The sequence below is a fragment of the Ictalurus punctatus genome, chromosome 7 (genome assembly GCF_001660625.3).
Source record: "Ictalurus punctatus breed USDA103 chromosome 7, Coco_2.0, whole genome shotgun sequence".
Taxonomy (NCBI): domain Eukaryota; kingdom Metazoa; phylum Chordata; class Actinopteri; order Siluriformes; family Ictaluridae; genus Ictalurus; species Ictalurus punctatus.
The window spans coordinates 27,851,072-27,867,124 of NC_030422.2; the positions used below are offsets into that span (position 1 = coordinate 27,851,072).

The window sequence follows — 16,053 nt, forward strand, 5'->3', positions numbered from 1 at the left end:
ATAATACTATACCTTTCTGCATCTGCTACAGTTTGAGTAGCAGGTTTTCTTGCAGGAGTTCTATGACAACTGACACGAATCCACATGACCGTTCCAACAGGAGTGGGCCGTCGTAGACGACTGACGTAAACCTTCATGACCGTTCCAACAGGAGTGGGCCGTCATAAAGGCTGCTTTGGTCAATTTCAATGTCAAGTTGACATACACAAGATAAGTTACAGATCACCTGCCGGCACAGACTCACCCAGACTGGAAAAAGACCAGGTCATTTTTTTCTTTCTTCTAGTATTCAACGGTCCAGTTTGGGTGAGTCTGTGCCCATGCTAGCCTCAGATTCCCGTTCCTGGCTGACAGGCCTGGAACCCAATGTGGTCTTCTGCTGTTGAAGCTCATCCACCTCAAGGTTTGATGTTTTGTGCAAGCTGAGATGCTTTTCTGTTCATCACGGTTGTAAAGAGTGACCGGGTTTCTACAGCAGCTCGAATCCATCGGGCCATTTTTCTTATCAACAAGGGGTTGGTCATGGTTAAAGTCACTGAGATCACACCCCCCCCCCCCCACTCCCCCCATATTCTGATGTTTGACGTGAACATTAACTGAAGCTCTTGATCGGTATTGATGTTTCTATGCATCGTGCTGTTGCCACATGATATCTGCACGTGTACAGGTGTTCCTATTAAAGTGGACGGTGAGTGTATGGCGACAGATACAGGTACAGTTTCCAAACGTGTTCAGGTCACCCAAGATGCCTCAAAAACACCACTTTATTCAACATGTCTGTCGTTTATTTTTTCAAAAGGAAAGGTCAAGAACAGCATTGATATAATAAAGTACATGCTACCGCTGAGCATGGTGAAGCCAAAAACACGTTTACATTATTACTATTATTTATTTTTACAGACATAGCTGCCTCCACCAGGTTAATATTTGCATCAGTACAGGATATACTGTACCTGTGCACTTTACAGTACTAACTACAGACCTAACACTGAAGTTCAGTTAACATGAATTCCATTTCCTGTTTACTCAGTTGAACACAATTCATACCATTTTGAGTAACTGAACAGTACAGTAACTATGTAGCATTTAGCGGGTCGGAACGCTCGTGTGAAAAGTACTCGGTTTGTACGAGAGCACGTCGTATAAGCGGGAGAATAATGACATGGCACGATCCTCCGGAATGTAGAAAAATAAGTGCGTAATAACTAATATGGAAAAAATACCATAAGTGTAATTACTTGCTCATTTCAATCAGCATGTTTGAGATCACGATACTGTACTTAGCATGAACAGCTTAAGTATACCTGGTACTCCTTACATAATTCAATACACACTTAAAATCCTTTTTAAAATCGAAGGTTACGCCACATGATTACGTACCGCGTGAACATTACGATCCGAGTAACTATTGCATTATGGTGCCGAGTGCTCTCGTACAAACCTGGTCATTTTTACAGAAATGATTTACGTACGCCGAAAATTCTAAATGTAAACTCGCCTAAAACCTCTTATAATGAAGTACCACGTACCTCCCGATAAAACAATATGTATTTACTGCACCGTAAAATAAAGGCCCGACTTTCTTTCTGCATACACGTGCGAGACCTCTTCAGCTAACCACAGGTAACAGAGTAGACGCAGTCGTTCCCTCTTAAACGTAACAGTAATTTTACATACGCCTTCCAGAAGCTCCATCTTCTATACCTTCTACATCTTCAGGGTCACGGGGAACCTGGAGCCTATCCCAGGGGGCATCGGGCACAAGGCGGGGTACAATCTGGACAGGGTGCCAATCCATCGCAGGGCACAATCACATACACACTCACACACCCATTCATACACTACGGACACTTTAGACATGCCAATCAGCCTACCGTGCATGTCTTTGGACTGGGGGAGGAGACCGGAGTACCCGGAGGAAACCCCCGCAGCACGGGGAGAACATGCAAACTCCACACACACAGGGCCACGGTGGGAATCGAAACCCTCGACCCTGGAGGTGTGAGACGAAGAAAAAAAAAAAAAAAAAAGGAATAATTTTTTTTTTTTTTTTTTTAAATTATTTAGTACTGCCCCGAATAAGCTATTTCACACAACAGATCTTTACTTTACTGTACACTTTGGAACAGGATGAAATTGTTGTTATTTTGTTCAAAGATCTCTCTAAATCCCCCGGCCCCCCTCCGCCGCCCACTACATAAAATATTTACATCTTTCCCAAAAGACAGAATATAAAGAATGACACATATGTGAACTTTTACACCGGTTCAATCGTGTAAATTCAGTTATTATTGTGTCTTGTACACGATGACTATATGTAAACATCTGTTATGTGAAATAGTTTATTCAGGGTAGTACTAAATAAAAACATAAATTTAAAAAATGCCATTTAAAAAAAAATAAATAATTTTTTACGATCCCTCGTTTTCCTTATTAAATGATTAACATTTCACAGATTCTGTAAGGCGTATATAAACTTCGAACCTCAACTGTAAAACCGCTTGTAATTAATTACCACAGACCTACCTATTAAACAATATGCACTTACTGTAAAGCAAAATAAAAGTCTGGTTTTCTTTCTGCATACACTTTCAAGATATTTTGTTAGCGAACCACAGCTAACAGAGTAGTTCGAGTAGTCTCCTCCTACATGTAACAGTAGTCAGTGATACCTTTTCAACCGATGACGCTGACATTTAAAATAATTGTGTTAGGTTTTTTTTTGTTAGTTGAAGAACAAATATTTCAGGAATCACAGACAATCAAATAATATCGTTATGTCTAAGTAGACATTTTTTTTTTTTTTTTAGACTTTGGTTAAAAACCCCAAAGACATTTAGCTGCCTAACTACTGTACTAGCTGCATGAGCGAATTTAAACCGTTAAGACAACCCGCAGTGTCGGAGGTGTGATCGGTTACGATTTGGCAACAATTTTGTTCAGTGGCGTTGTAGCAATGTGGTGATCATGTGGTGATGTACAATGCGCGATGACCACATGATCATGGACAGGTATCAGAAAAGAAGAAGAGGAGAAAAAAAAAAAAACCCTACTCAAATATTTTAAATCTCTTATCTACAGCATTTGAAAGCTATTTCTGGAAAATAAATTAGCAGTGCTTTTTACTATCTCACACACACACACACACACACACACAAAAAAATCATAAATCATGTGCTTTGTGACTGGACTTTCCAAAACTGAGCAATGACTCGCCTTCCTGATGGGATATTTCACAACACTATATAGAACTCTATATTAAACCTGACCGTTTCTCTTTTCTCGTCGAGTATCCAAAATAAAAATATAAAGTGCACATGGGAGGAAAAAACTAAACAGAGTTCACCCATGAATGGTCCGTGATCGTCAGTAACAGTCTGAGGCCGTGCTCCTTCCTTCTCCATCGTCCCCGATTCCTCCGCATGATGTCTCAGATTTGATTTAAATTTTTTTGCTGGCTTGTGTACATCGGATTTCCGAGACTTCAGAAAGGAGTTATTGTGGAGCCGTTGCTGTGAATGCCGCTAAAGCGGAATGGATTCGCACGTGGAGCCTGTTCTCAAAATCGTACGCCGAGAACTCCTCCTGCAGAACGACGCACAACACTGCGTTAGCGTGGCTTATTAGCTAATAATATTCCTCTAGTGCAAACATACAGCATTCGAACTTTTTCCTCAGGAGAGCAGTTTTAAATCACTGTCCGATTATGTTGAGCGTTAAAACTGTCTCTAAAGTGTTTGATTTGTTAGATTTGCCTTTTGAAAGTTTCCCATTAATGAAATTTAAAAAAAAATAAATAAGTAAAAGGCTGTAATCAATTATATACCCTGACAGAAAGCGAGGGCGCAGCATCGGCGCATCTTTCAACAGAACTGTCAGTCATTCGGGAGTCATACATTAACTGGCTCATGTCTCGTTTTTATTAGGGGAAGGAAAAAGAAGACCGCTCTTTAGGCGTATTTTTGTGTTCTGTTGTTACAGTCATTTAAATATATATATATATTATATATATATATATATATATATATATATATTTTTTTTTTTTGGTATTTTCCATATCGCCTGCACTCCATATGCAATTCCATCACGCCCCTCTAGGGGGAGTCCCACAGTTTGAATACCTCAGCTCTAGAGGTACCCAATATTACATACTGCAAGGATGCTATTGCCCCCCCCCCTCCCGTCACCCCCCCCCCCCCCCTTCAGTAGTAGTGATGAAGCTAATCCACTATCTAAGTTGTTAAATGTATTATTATCATATTATTATGTCTTTCGGATGAGACGTTAAACCGAGGTCCTGACTCTCTGTGGTCATTAAAAATCCCACGACACTTCTCGTAAAGTGTAGGGGTGTAACCCTGGTTTCCTGCCGGAATTCTCCCATCACGGCCCCCTAATAATCCCCACCCCTGAATTGGCTACATCACTAATAGCTGGTGTGTGGTGGGAGTTCTGGCGCACTATGGCTGCCGTCGCATCATCCAGGTGGATGCTACACATAAATGGTGGTTGAGGAGACCCCCCCCCTTGCCCTCGCCCCACCCCATATACAATGTAAAGCGCTTTGAGTGTCTAGAAACGCGCTTTATAAATGTAACTGTAACTAACTGACTAAAAATTATGATTATTAGTATTATGATTACTATATAAAGTCCGACTATCTGGTCACTTTAATTAAATGAGTTTAATCTATGTACCTTGGCTTGAAGAAGCAGCGCTCTTCCTTTGGCTGTCGACTGAAAAGAGGAACAAAAAACAACGACGTTCATCTTTAGCCAGATGAAACATCTGCGCATTGTGATACACGTAACATTTCAACAGTCGTGGCACCCAAATACTTCTGTGAGCTTTACGCAGCATGTGCATGGTTATGCATCAGGATTGTAGAACCTGCATTGAAACACACACACACCCACACACACACTTGCCTCGGGGTTTTCTAGCAGTACACATCCCAGCTCATAGAGGGAATAAGGCTGCACGTACGAGTTACTGACACGCCCTTCTTCATCTCTCAAAGCCACCTGAAAACACTGCAATGGACAAAAACAAACAATTACACCGTACATATGTATTTCCACACTATACAAACATAAAGCAGCGCATGACGTCAGCTATACACACACTGTCGTACCTGTACTGCGTTTGCATTGTCTCCTAGGCTTTTGTGCACGGCCCCCAGCAGGAGGTGTTTCAGTCCACAATACGACGAGCCGTCCATCTGCTGTAGAACTGATGCATAAAGAAACTGAAATTCAGCGTGTGTGTCGTCCCCCCAATGCACGTTAACGGAAATAAGACTGGCGTGTGTATGGGATTTTCCTTTTTTAGTGTGTTGTGTGATTAACCTTCAATCATAAGCTGCAGTTTGGTGTTGGAGCAGTTAGGAAGAGCTTTCCAAAGGTACAGAATCTCAATGGCAGCCATTGTACATTGCTCTTTCGTAGGCCTGGGTTTCCTTAAATCTTCAGCCTATTAACACACACACACACACACACACACACAAGTACAAAATGAATGAGTTAGCAGTTCATCGATTGTAAAAGTATTGGAGAAATTCAGTTTGTGGACAGGTTGTCCTCGTACACTTACCTTCCTCATGGAAAACTGCTCAATCTGATTGTGCTTCCTCTTGAAAAGCAGAGACGCATCTTTCAATACGCTACAAGCACCGTCCAGATCACCTGAAGCTCCCTGACACACTGAAATATAAACATGCTCACGATGAACGGTCATAATATCATAAAACAAAACCATTCTAAAATGATGATTGTGCTGGAAATAACTTGATAAATCTTAAACCCTACGCCATTCCCCTCTCCGGCCATGCCACTGGCCTATTATTGAAGTTTTGGTTTTTTTTTTTTTTTTAAATTAAGAGACTCCTTACCTCCGGTGAGGTAGGAGTAGTAGCACTGGGACCAGCGTGACTCCGTCCTCAGACGCTCGAATGCTCTGTACGCTTCGGAGAAGCTCAGCTCGATCATACTGCACCAACCTGGAACACATCCGCATTGTATAAACCACAGACGTTAGGAGTGTGGAAGTGGCTCTTTCAGTGTTTAGAAGGTTCCTTGAAAGTTGTTTTCAGCAAGTCAGTAAGCTTTTAACATGGTTTAAAAAGTCAGTCTGTAAGCCAGCGCATCAGGAAGTCATTACTCCAGCCGATCATTCAGTCAGTAGGTCAGTCAATTAACATGTTAATATGACAGTACATCAGCCATTAAGTCAGTCAGTCTTTAAGTCAGTGAGTCAGTCAGTCAGGCTTCAAGAGTCAGTGATTCAGTGAGTGAGTCAGCCAGTCATTGGGTCAGTCAGTAAGTACTTGTAATTTTAAAACAGCGGAAGTCGGTAAGTCTTTAATTCAGCCAGTCCGTAGTAAGTCAGTCCTGAAGTCAGTGAGTCAGGCAGTGAGTCAGTAGATACTTGCATTTTTTTTAAAAACACTTTAGAAAGAAAGTCGGTACGTAAGTCATTCAGACAGTCAGTCAGTGGGTACTTTTTAAAAGTTTATAGTCAGTCGGTACTTATAAGTACATATGAATCAGTTTAGAAAGTCAGTCAGTCCTTAATTCAGACAGTAAGTCAGTAAGTACTTAGAAATCAGTTTAGAAAGTAATTCAGTCCTTAAGTCAGTCGGTTAGTAAGTCGGTCACTATGTCAGTCAGTCAGTCCTTTTATAACCGTTTAGATAGTAAGTACTTAATCAGTCAGTGCTTAATTCAGTCAGTCAGTCAAATAGTCAGTCAGTATGTCAGTAGGTACCTTTAAAGTCAGTCAGTATGTCAGCAGGTACCTTTAAAGTCAGTCAGTATGTCAGTAGGTACTTTTAAAGTCAGTCAGTATGTCAGTAGGTACCTTTAAAGTCAGTCAGTATGTCAGTAGGTACTTTTAAAGTCAGTCAGTATGTCAGTAGGTACCTTTGAAGTCAGTCAGTATGTCAGTAGGTACTTTTAAAGTCAGTCAGTATGTCAGTAGGTACTTTTAAAGTCAGTCAGTATGTCAGTAGGTACTTTTAAAGTCAGTCAGTATGTCAGTAGGTACTTTTAAAACAGTTTAGAAAGTCAGTCAGTATGTCAGTAGGTACCTTTAAAGTCAGTCAGTATGTCAGTAGGTACATTTAAAGTCAGTCAGTATGTCAGTAGGTACTTTTAAAACAGTTTAGAAAGTCAGTCAGTATGTCAGTAGGTACCTTTAAAGTCAGTCAGTATGTCAGTAGGTACTTTTAAAGTCAGTCAGTATGTCAGTAGGTACTTTTAAAACAGTTTAGAAAGTCTGTCAGTAGGTCAGTCAGTTAGTAACTCTGTGTACGTCAGTATGTCAGTCATTCTCTTTAGTTGAAAGGGTGCAGGAACATGAAAAAGGAATTGTGTAGCAGTATGGTGTGTATGAGCGGCAGTGGTACAGGGTGACTTACCAATCTCGTAGAGGCAGATGTGCTGGATTTCCCTCTGTTCTGAAGCCAGTTCCAAGGCATTATTAAAGCATGTTAAAGCCCTGCTGATCTCACACTGACGGCAACAGACAGGAGAGGACGTTACACAAAACTGATTCGAGAACACAGACTCAGCAGGACGCTTGAACAGACAAGAGGTACCGAGTGTCCTCTCACCTCGAGCCGCAGCACTCGTCCTTTAAAGAAGATGAAGAGCGAGGACTCTGGATATTCGGCTTCTTTCTTCTTAAGTATGGCTTCAGCAGCCTGAAGCCCGGCCTCTGTTTCAGAGCCGTCCAGGGCGAAGAAGGGCTGTACGACCGTGTGGTACCACAGCAGGGCCAGTCTGAGAGAGACACACACACACACACACACACACACACACACAGAGATCACAATCACTGCTGAAGACCAATGAGTTCAGCTTGACAGGTCAGTTCTACAAAGCATGTTGTTAGAAAGCCAAAAATGTCACAGAAGCAACTCTTAATCAAGAAATACAGATGCTATAAATACACCAATTAAAATGGCTTCAAATCCACCTGCCCCACCCCCTTCGCCTGGTTCATTTGCATATTGAACATGATTGGTGTTTATATTTTATGACATAACAGTTTACATCAGATTTTAAGGTGTGTATGGATACATGTATTGGCAGACTTGACATTTTGAATGAAACATGGCTACTCAATTACTGACCATACAGTTTCTGTGCAATTTTATTTTGCCACGCTGATCCAGCATGCTTCTTTACACCTACTCACGTAGAAAGAGGGGCCCTCATGTCCTTACTTTCGCTGGAGTACGCGAGGGCGCTGAGGCCCTCCTGCCGTGAGCCGGGGAATCCCAGCAGGTTAATGATCCTCAGCAGGTGAGGAGGCACCATAGAGATGCAGAGGTGGAACAGGCCGTAGCCGAAGCTGACCGAACCCTTGAGTCGACCCAGAGACTCCGCGGTCACGCTGTAATCGAGCCGAGGCTGAGATTTCGGGCCGTGTTTGGGCCGAGTGGAGGAACCTTTGTGGCTGTCGTTAAGCTGCTTGGCAGCACGTGACCCCTCTGAGACAGGAGCCAGGGAACCATCCTGACCGGGTTCAGGTTCAGGACAGTCACTGGAGCAGACTGCTGTGGGATCAGGCATTGAGGCGTTCTGACTCGGTTTGGGTTGATCAAAAGAAAGTGCCCCCTGCGGTGCTGAGGACCTCCTCTGGCACACTTCCTGCAACCGGGTGATCTCATTGTAGCACTTATTGTACGTTTTCCAGGCTTTACGGAGGATCCAGCCAGCTTTGATATATCCTGTACAAACACAAGTATTGTGAAAATATTAAAACAAATGGTGCATTGATACATTGTTTAATACGCCTTTAAAAAGATCAATACACTATTAAAAAGCACAAACCGGAGAGCTCCTGTCTGACGAAGGACAGCACGGCCAGATAAACCTGACAGTCAGCCACTATGATGAGCCTCTGCAGCCGCTCGATCACGGTCACCTCTGACCTCTGACCCTCCGCCTGCTGGATACAAACACAGAACTATGACGTCTAGAGTTACGAGTGTGTTAAGAGTTAAGAGTTAAACACACTTATATAAATGGTCTGCACTTATATAGCACCTTTTCACCTTAGCGGGACTACAAAGCGCTTTACACTGTTTCTCATTCACACACATACCGTGCAATGTGCTAGACTGCCATCGGGGGCAACGTCGAGTTCAGTGTCTTGCCCAAGAACATTTTGGCATGTGGGCCGGGGATCAAACCACCAACCCTGCTCCACAATTAGTGGACAACTCGCTCTACCACCTGAGCCACAGCTGCATATATTATACCTTATATACTATAACTATAACATAACATGCACTATGAGCGGAGCTGAATAGATCAACACTGGCTCGTTCGTTTACATTTATTCATTTAGCAGACGTTTTTATCCAAAGCGACAAACTGATTAAAAAAACAAACAAACAAACAAAAAAAAAAATAGTGTCTAACTGTTGATATGGTGAACCTTTCTGTAAAAAGACTGAATTTAGCATTTTTGGAAGGAGTCTCCAGTGTCAACATTTTCCAACACAGGAAAGTTTTCACGACAAAAGAGTCTTGCGGATGTTCGGTGATGTTAAAACGTCACTATAAATGGATATAAAGTACGGCCTGGTCTTCTATACTATTCAACGGATGGGACGTGCTGTTATATGAGAAATAACCAACTTCATAGTAATTCCAATAACAACACTCCACACTGGGGCAGTGGTGTCTCAGTGGTTAAAGGCTCTGGGTTAGTGATCAGAAGGGCAGGAGGTCAAGCTACCGCTGTTGGGCCCTTGAGCAAAACGCTCGATTGCTCAGTTGTATAAATGAGACGAATGTAAATCGCTCTGGATAAGGGGCGTCTGCCAAAATTTCCCTCCAAATAATCTATTATTATTATTATTAGACTCTCAACGTCCCAACACAGGACCTTTTAAAGTGGAGAACGGTCTTGGAGTAGATTTCCACAGAGTGATATAAAGCAGATGTGCAATCCCCCCCCATATTTAGCTTTTGTTCTATTATGTTCTGTTTCTAAGCAATTAAAATCCGTAAGTAGGACATTATTGTAAATGAGGCTTCGGTTATGAAGGAGTCCTCGGGTATAAATAACAACGAAATAAGGATAGATTAAATGACTTGGCAAGTACATGAGGTTTATATTGGCACGGCGCTTTGAAAGCTCTCTGCTTGAAGTCAAAGAGGAGTCGTAAAACATACCAGATATTATATTTCCGCTCCAAAAAAAAAAAAGAAAAAAAAAAGTATCAAAGGCTTTCCTCTGACAGCTATAATACATCATGCCTTCTTTAATCGTTAAGTCTCATTTTCTCTCAAATGGACCGATCGATGACATGCTGCTTATTGCACGATGTAATTAAAACGATAACAAACGAATGCTTCGCGTCATTAAACACCGTTCAGACAAACAGCGCGTCTGACTGTGAGAAGTGCCGGAATTGCTCACATTCTTCTTGATCTTGTTCTTGATGGTCTCGATCACGCCGCCGCTGTCGGACTCGCACAGTCTCTCGGTCGCCCGCAGGTCCTCGCACGCCACCTGCATCTTCTCCTCTTCGAACGTCATCATGGCATTCTGGAAAGAGAGAATTAAACACCGTTCCCTTACAAACAAACTCTACAGTACACACACACACACACCAAGCTGAGACCATCGTCACCTCGCAAATCCGGATTATAGCGTCTGATCGCATTTTGGACATTTTCTTTTTACACCAAAGATAGGCATCAATAAGAATTCTACTTTAATGACCATTGTATATATTTTTAATCCATTTATAGGCCATTAACATCGTTTAAGGAATGTTTTCCCCCCCGAGAAAGTAAAAAGCATGCTCAATTGGGTTGATGTCATCGGACATTTAAGAACGTTTTATTTCCTTGCCTTAAGAAGCTCTTGGGTTGCTTTCACCGTAAGTTTTGGGTCATTATCACACTATCTGTACCGTGCAGCGCCGTCCTATCAGTTTGCAGCATTTGAGTGATTTTGAACAGAACGTACAGCTCTGAACACTTCAGAATTCATCCTGCTCCTTCTATCATCAGTCACATCATCAATAAACACCAGTGACCCAGTTCCACATGCCCATGCCATGACACGTCCTCCACCATGTTTGACAGATGATGTGGTACGCTTTGGAGCATGAGCCCTTCCTTTCCTTCTCCATGCTCTTCTCTTCCCATCATTCTAGAACAAGTTCAGAACTGGTCAGGCTTTTCTTTTCCAGACGATTATTTAGCAAGAGCGATCCGGCTTTTTTGTTCCTGAGTGTTACCCGTGCTTTGCATCTTGAGGTAAACCGTCTGTATTTACACCCATGAAGGTGTCTCTTGATCGTAGACTTTGACAAAGATACGCCTACCTCCTCCAGAGTGTTCTTGACTTGGCTAGATGATGTGAAGGGGTTTTTCTTCAATGAGGTCGTCCAGGCCTTTTGGTGTTGCTGAGGAAATGGTTCTTTAAGACGTCTTTAAGTGGTTGTTGGATAAATAACAGCTCTTAGCTTCCAAAAAAAAAAAACGGCAATACTTTCTGACAGGGAAACACTTCGCTGTACGATTCGACGTAGATGCTTTAACAGTTTCCCCAAAGGAAAAAGCCTAGGATCCTTAAAGATTTTGGGCAACAGGGTATATTCTGACTACAGCGATGATGTATAGTATGCAAGTCAGGGATTCGCAAACTTTTTATAATCAGGGGTCCGTTTTAATTATTAGAAACATTTTAGAAAAAGAGAAATGAATATGAATTATACGAGCCAGACGTTCCACCTATAAAACCCACTGTCAATAAAGTTGCCACTAGATTCCAATCTAGATTATTAATAAGCATTAAACTTGAATAATAGTGGGCTGTAACAAACCTAGGAAATGGCAGACCCCTGGCTGGCTTTGCTTGACCCAGACCCCACTTTAAGAGCTGTGGTGTCCAGGTTGTTTCTATGATATCGTGATTGTACATTATCACATGACACGCAGCCTGCCAGCATGGTTCAGCAGATTTACAAAGGAAGTACACTTACCAGAAAACTGACAAAGCTCGCACCGAAGCTCATCAGAGGACTGCAATTCCTGCATCACAAAGAGGAACCAATGCAAAGTTCTTACTTGAGAAGCCCTGTTTTATAGTCAGAAAGAGGTAGTGGGACTAAAGTTTTCAATTTCATGGCCTACAACATTAGGTTGGACAGAAATGTTTTGCAAACCGAAATACAGATCATTTACATGTAAACAGTGGCGTGTTCGGCGTAAGGAGAAAGCAGAACACGTTCACTTCCTCTGACAAACTGCAAATAAATTCAAAACAGTGCAAGTGTTGTACTGTTGTGAGATCAGTTACACATATTTGTTACATCCTGTATGTAAATGAACACTGCAGGAGCTTACACTGTAGTTGGGAAAAGCCATACAAGTCGTGAAGAGAGATGAAAAGTGTTCAGCTTGGAGAAAAGTTTAAGGCGGTAGTGTGCGACAGGAGGCCGAGAGACTCCTCCCGTCGACGACACGCGCCTTCAGAATCGGACGGCCGCGTTGAATATTTTCCAAGACGGCACACCCTGAAGTGTTGCATTCCTCTTATAAAACAAATCGTTTCACGCAGGTTCAACCCAGTCTCGTAAAAAAAAAAAAAACACGATATATCAGCATCGCCTTCTATCTGATGAACATCAACAATCTGTCACGAGCACATGTTGCATAGCAACCCATCAAACTTCCACCCGAACGCCCTCGGTTTCACCTTCTGCACCAATGTAATTTAACCACGCCCACCTCTACCACGACAATGTTGTTTCCTCAACATTCATGAGCACAGAGGACAACATAACAGAACCTTATCCAAATAGAATAAAACAGAACAAAGGTTCATTAGAAGAGAGCAGAATAGAATAGAAATTTATTAGCGTAGAATGGAATAAAACAAGGAGCGTTTGTGAAAAAGCAAAACAGAACTTTCGTTACATCACGTTCGATATTCGAACAGAACAGCATCGAATAAAACTTCATTAGGACGCAATAGAAATAGAACTTTATACGAGTAGAATAAAATAGAAGGCAGCATCATTAGAACGGAGTAGAAAAGAAGAGAGAGAGCGAGAGTTTATTAGAATGGAATGCAATGGAATAAAGCTTCGATTTGAATCGGGACGGAACAGAACAGAAAGGAATAGAAACGACGAATCATTCCAATCACAATAGAATAGAATGAGCTATTCCTCCTGTCGAACACACACGTTAGAGCGATCTCGCTGCAGATTATCTAACGCCTGGTTAATTGATGCGCTACCCCAGCGTGAAAAGCTTCCCGGTACGGCCTTAAATGTCATGTTGCTCATTTACTGCACTGTGGAAGCCACTGCATGCTGGGATACGGGTGTGCTGTCACTGATACACACCTAACACAGCTCTGATTAAGCCTGAGTGGGCAATGCGCCGAGACAACACCAACGCTGTGGAAAACTGCTGACATCAGTTAATGATAATGAGTCTTTATTGGTCACGTATACATTACAGCAGAGTGAAATTCTTTCTTCACATACCCCGGCATGTCAGGAAGTCGGGGTCAGAGCGCAGCTGACACATGATACAGCGCCCCCTGGAGCAGAGAGGGTTAAGGGCCGTGCTCAAGGGCCCAACAGTGGCAGCACGGCTGCACCGGGGTCTGAACCCCCGACCTTCCGATCAGTAACCCAGCGCCTAAACCGTCAAACCATAAAATTATTATTATTATTATTATTATTATTAACACTGAAAGGAGTCCCTTGGCTACAAAAGAAGAAGAAAAAAGAGACTGAGAACCCATGTTTCACCCCAAGCATTTATAATTAAAAAATATAATAAAATAAACGAATAAAGAAAGAAAATAAATAAACTGTTTCTTTCAGAAGAAAATTGAGCTATTAAATATAAACATTTATCGTTTTTTCTTGGTTTGTTTTTGAGTAACATACGTTGCAGGGTTTTTTTAGGATGTAGTTCCTCTGACATTTACGGTATTTGGCAGACGCATTTATCCAGATCTACTTACATTTATACAACCGAGCACTTGAGGGTTGCGGGTCTTGTTCAGTCGCCCAGCAGTGGCAGCGGGATTTGAACTCACAACCTTCCAACCAATGTCTTAACACCCCAAAGCTTACAGTGATAACTTTAAACATCTTAGTTTGAAATAAAATAAAAAGGACTGGTATGGCTTTTTAACTACAGTGTTCAAGTTAAACAGTACCTACGCAGAGACATGAGAGGGTTTGTGATGTTTAGGTCTACAGTGTGTAAACAGTACTGGGACCCCAGCCCCAGTCCACCACATGACTTGTTACTAATCAGGTGTGTATGAGCAGGACGATCTCTAGGACTGGAGCGGGGAACCATTTTCCATACAGATCTCCTCCTTACCTCACTCAGGTGTGAACACAGATCTCCTCCTTACCTCGCTCAGATCTCCTCCTTACCTCGCTCAGATCTCCTCCTTACCTCACTCAGATCTCCTCCTTACCTCACTCAGGTGTGAACACAGATCTCCTCCTTACCTCGCTCAGATCTCCTCTTTACCTCGCTCAGATCTCCTCTTTACCTCGCTCAGATCTCCTCTTTACCTCACTCAGGTGTGAACACAGATCTCCTCTTTACCTCACTCAGATCTCCTCTTTACCTCACTCAGGTCTCCTCTTTACCTCACTCAGATCTCCTCTTTACCTCACTCAGATCTCCTCTTTACCTCACTCAGGTCTCCTCTTTACCTCACTCAGGTCTCCTCTTTACCTCACTCAGATCTCCTCTTTACCTCACTCAGGTGTGAACACACACTCACCTGTATCTGTTGAAGAGCTCCGCACTCTCTTTAAAGCCGTTGTTCAGCAACATATTAATTCCTTGCAGTGAAAGTTCCGCATCATCAATCTTCTCAGGAAAATCCTCTTCAGCCTCGGCCATCGTTTATAAGTAATATTAATAATAATAATAATAATAATCACCACGGGGTCAATAAAGAGAAATGATTTACCCCGGACTATCACAACACCAGACTCATCACGAGCACTAAACAAGCACAGACTTCACACACGCGCGCGCACTGTACACAATTCGGAAACGTTCAGAACACACCGGAAGTAAAAGCTTTACGCAAACAGAAAGAAACCAGGTTCTTTCGAATAAAACAAAATGCGTAAATATTGTACGAAAAACAAAAAATAAACGTTTACACTCCCAGCTTCCGCGTTTCGATGTGCAGACCGAGAGTACAGCAGCTTTCAGTTTACATTACGAAAGAGTGAGGTTGTCGTTTGTGGGCGTGGCCTAGCAAACTAACTGCTCGCCTATTGGCTGAAGTGTAAGCGGAAGTTTCTTGTTTAAGGCTGATCTGAGATCGGTTTTCGGCTTTTTAAAATGTATTTATTTATTTAATAATTGTTAAGGTAAAGGTAAGAAATAATAGCTGTCCTCGGATCAGTAGTGCAATAATAATAATATTAATAATAATAATAATAATAATAATAATAATAATAATAATAATAATAATAATAATACAGGTATACATCAACAGAATTTAAGTAAAGATTTAAACACTTTGGTATGTGCTGTTCTTGGAAAATATTCAACAAAATGGTGATGTGATGGAAAATTCCTCTTACACCACAGCAGCATTTTTTTAAATGAATATTATTATATTCTGTTTAGTTAAAGAACATACTTTTTAAAAATCCATTTATAGTCACATTTTATACCATGGAACGTCCATGAGGCAAGTTATTTCCTGTTACCCAGCTATAAACACTTCCCTCATCAACCTCAGCACATTCTGACCAAACAGAATAGGGCATTTCAACTATTCTATATGGTATGGTATATAATGTTATAAACCCTGCAATAATTTATATGCTGAAATAAAGACAGGATGTACAGAATGAGGTTGTATGTATTTATAAATACCGTTTTGATAGTGTTGGAATTGAAAATCCTTGATAATTGTGTTTAAATCGTCTGGCTGTACCTGTGTCTGCCTCCAGAGGGCGCCAGAGACCGGATCAGAAAAGAACCGAAACGAAAGGGTGTTCATTCACGTCCC

General features: G+C 41.8%; 1 protein-coding gene across 2 annotated transcripts; it reads right to left on the minus strand.

The window, feature by feature from the left end:
• Positions 1-1,242: 1,242 nt before the first annotated feature.
• Positions 1,243-15,268, minus strand: LOC108267315 (tetratricopeptide repeat protein 39C). 2 transcript variants are annotated; one of them, XM_017471332.3, is made up of 14 exons: positions 14,800-15,268; positions 12,014-12,062; positions 10,438-10,566; positions 8,838-8,952; positions 8,200-8,734; positions 7,613-7,781; positions 7,418-7,511; positions 5,891-5,998; positions 5,593-5,702; positions 5,349-5,472; positions 5,135-5,232; positions 4,929-5,033; positions 4,698-4,736; positions 1,243-3,585 (listed from the first exon to the last, which is right to left on the minus strand). In XM_017471332.3, the coding sequence occupies exons 1-14, from the start codon at positions 14,919-14,921 to the stop codon at positions 3,496-3,498; spliced, it is 1,887 nt and encodes a 628-aa protein (XP_017326821.1). In that variant the 5' UTR covers positions 14,922-15,268; the 3' UTR covers positions 1,243-3,495. The 2 variants fall into 2 exon arrangements, with proteins under 2 accessions (XP_017326821.1, XP_017326820.1); XM_017471331.3 differs by having other exon boundaries at positions 8,838-8,955.
• Positions 15,269-16,053: the final 785 nt, after the last annotated feature.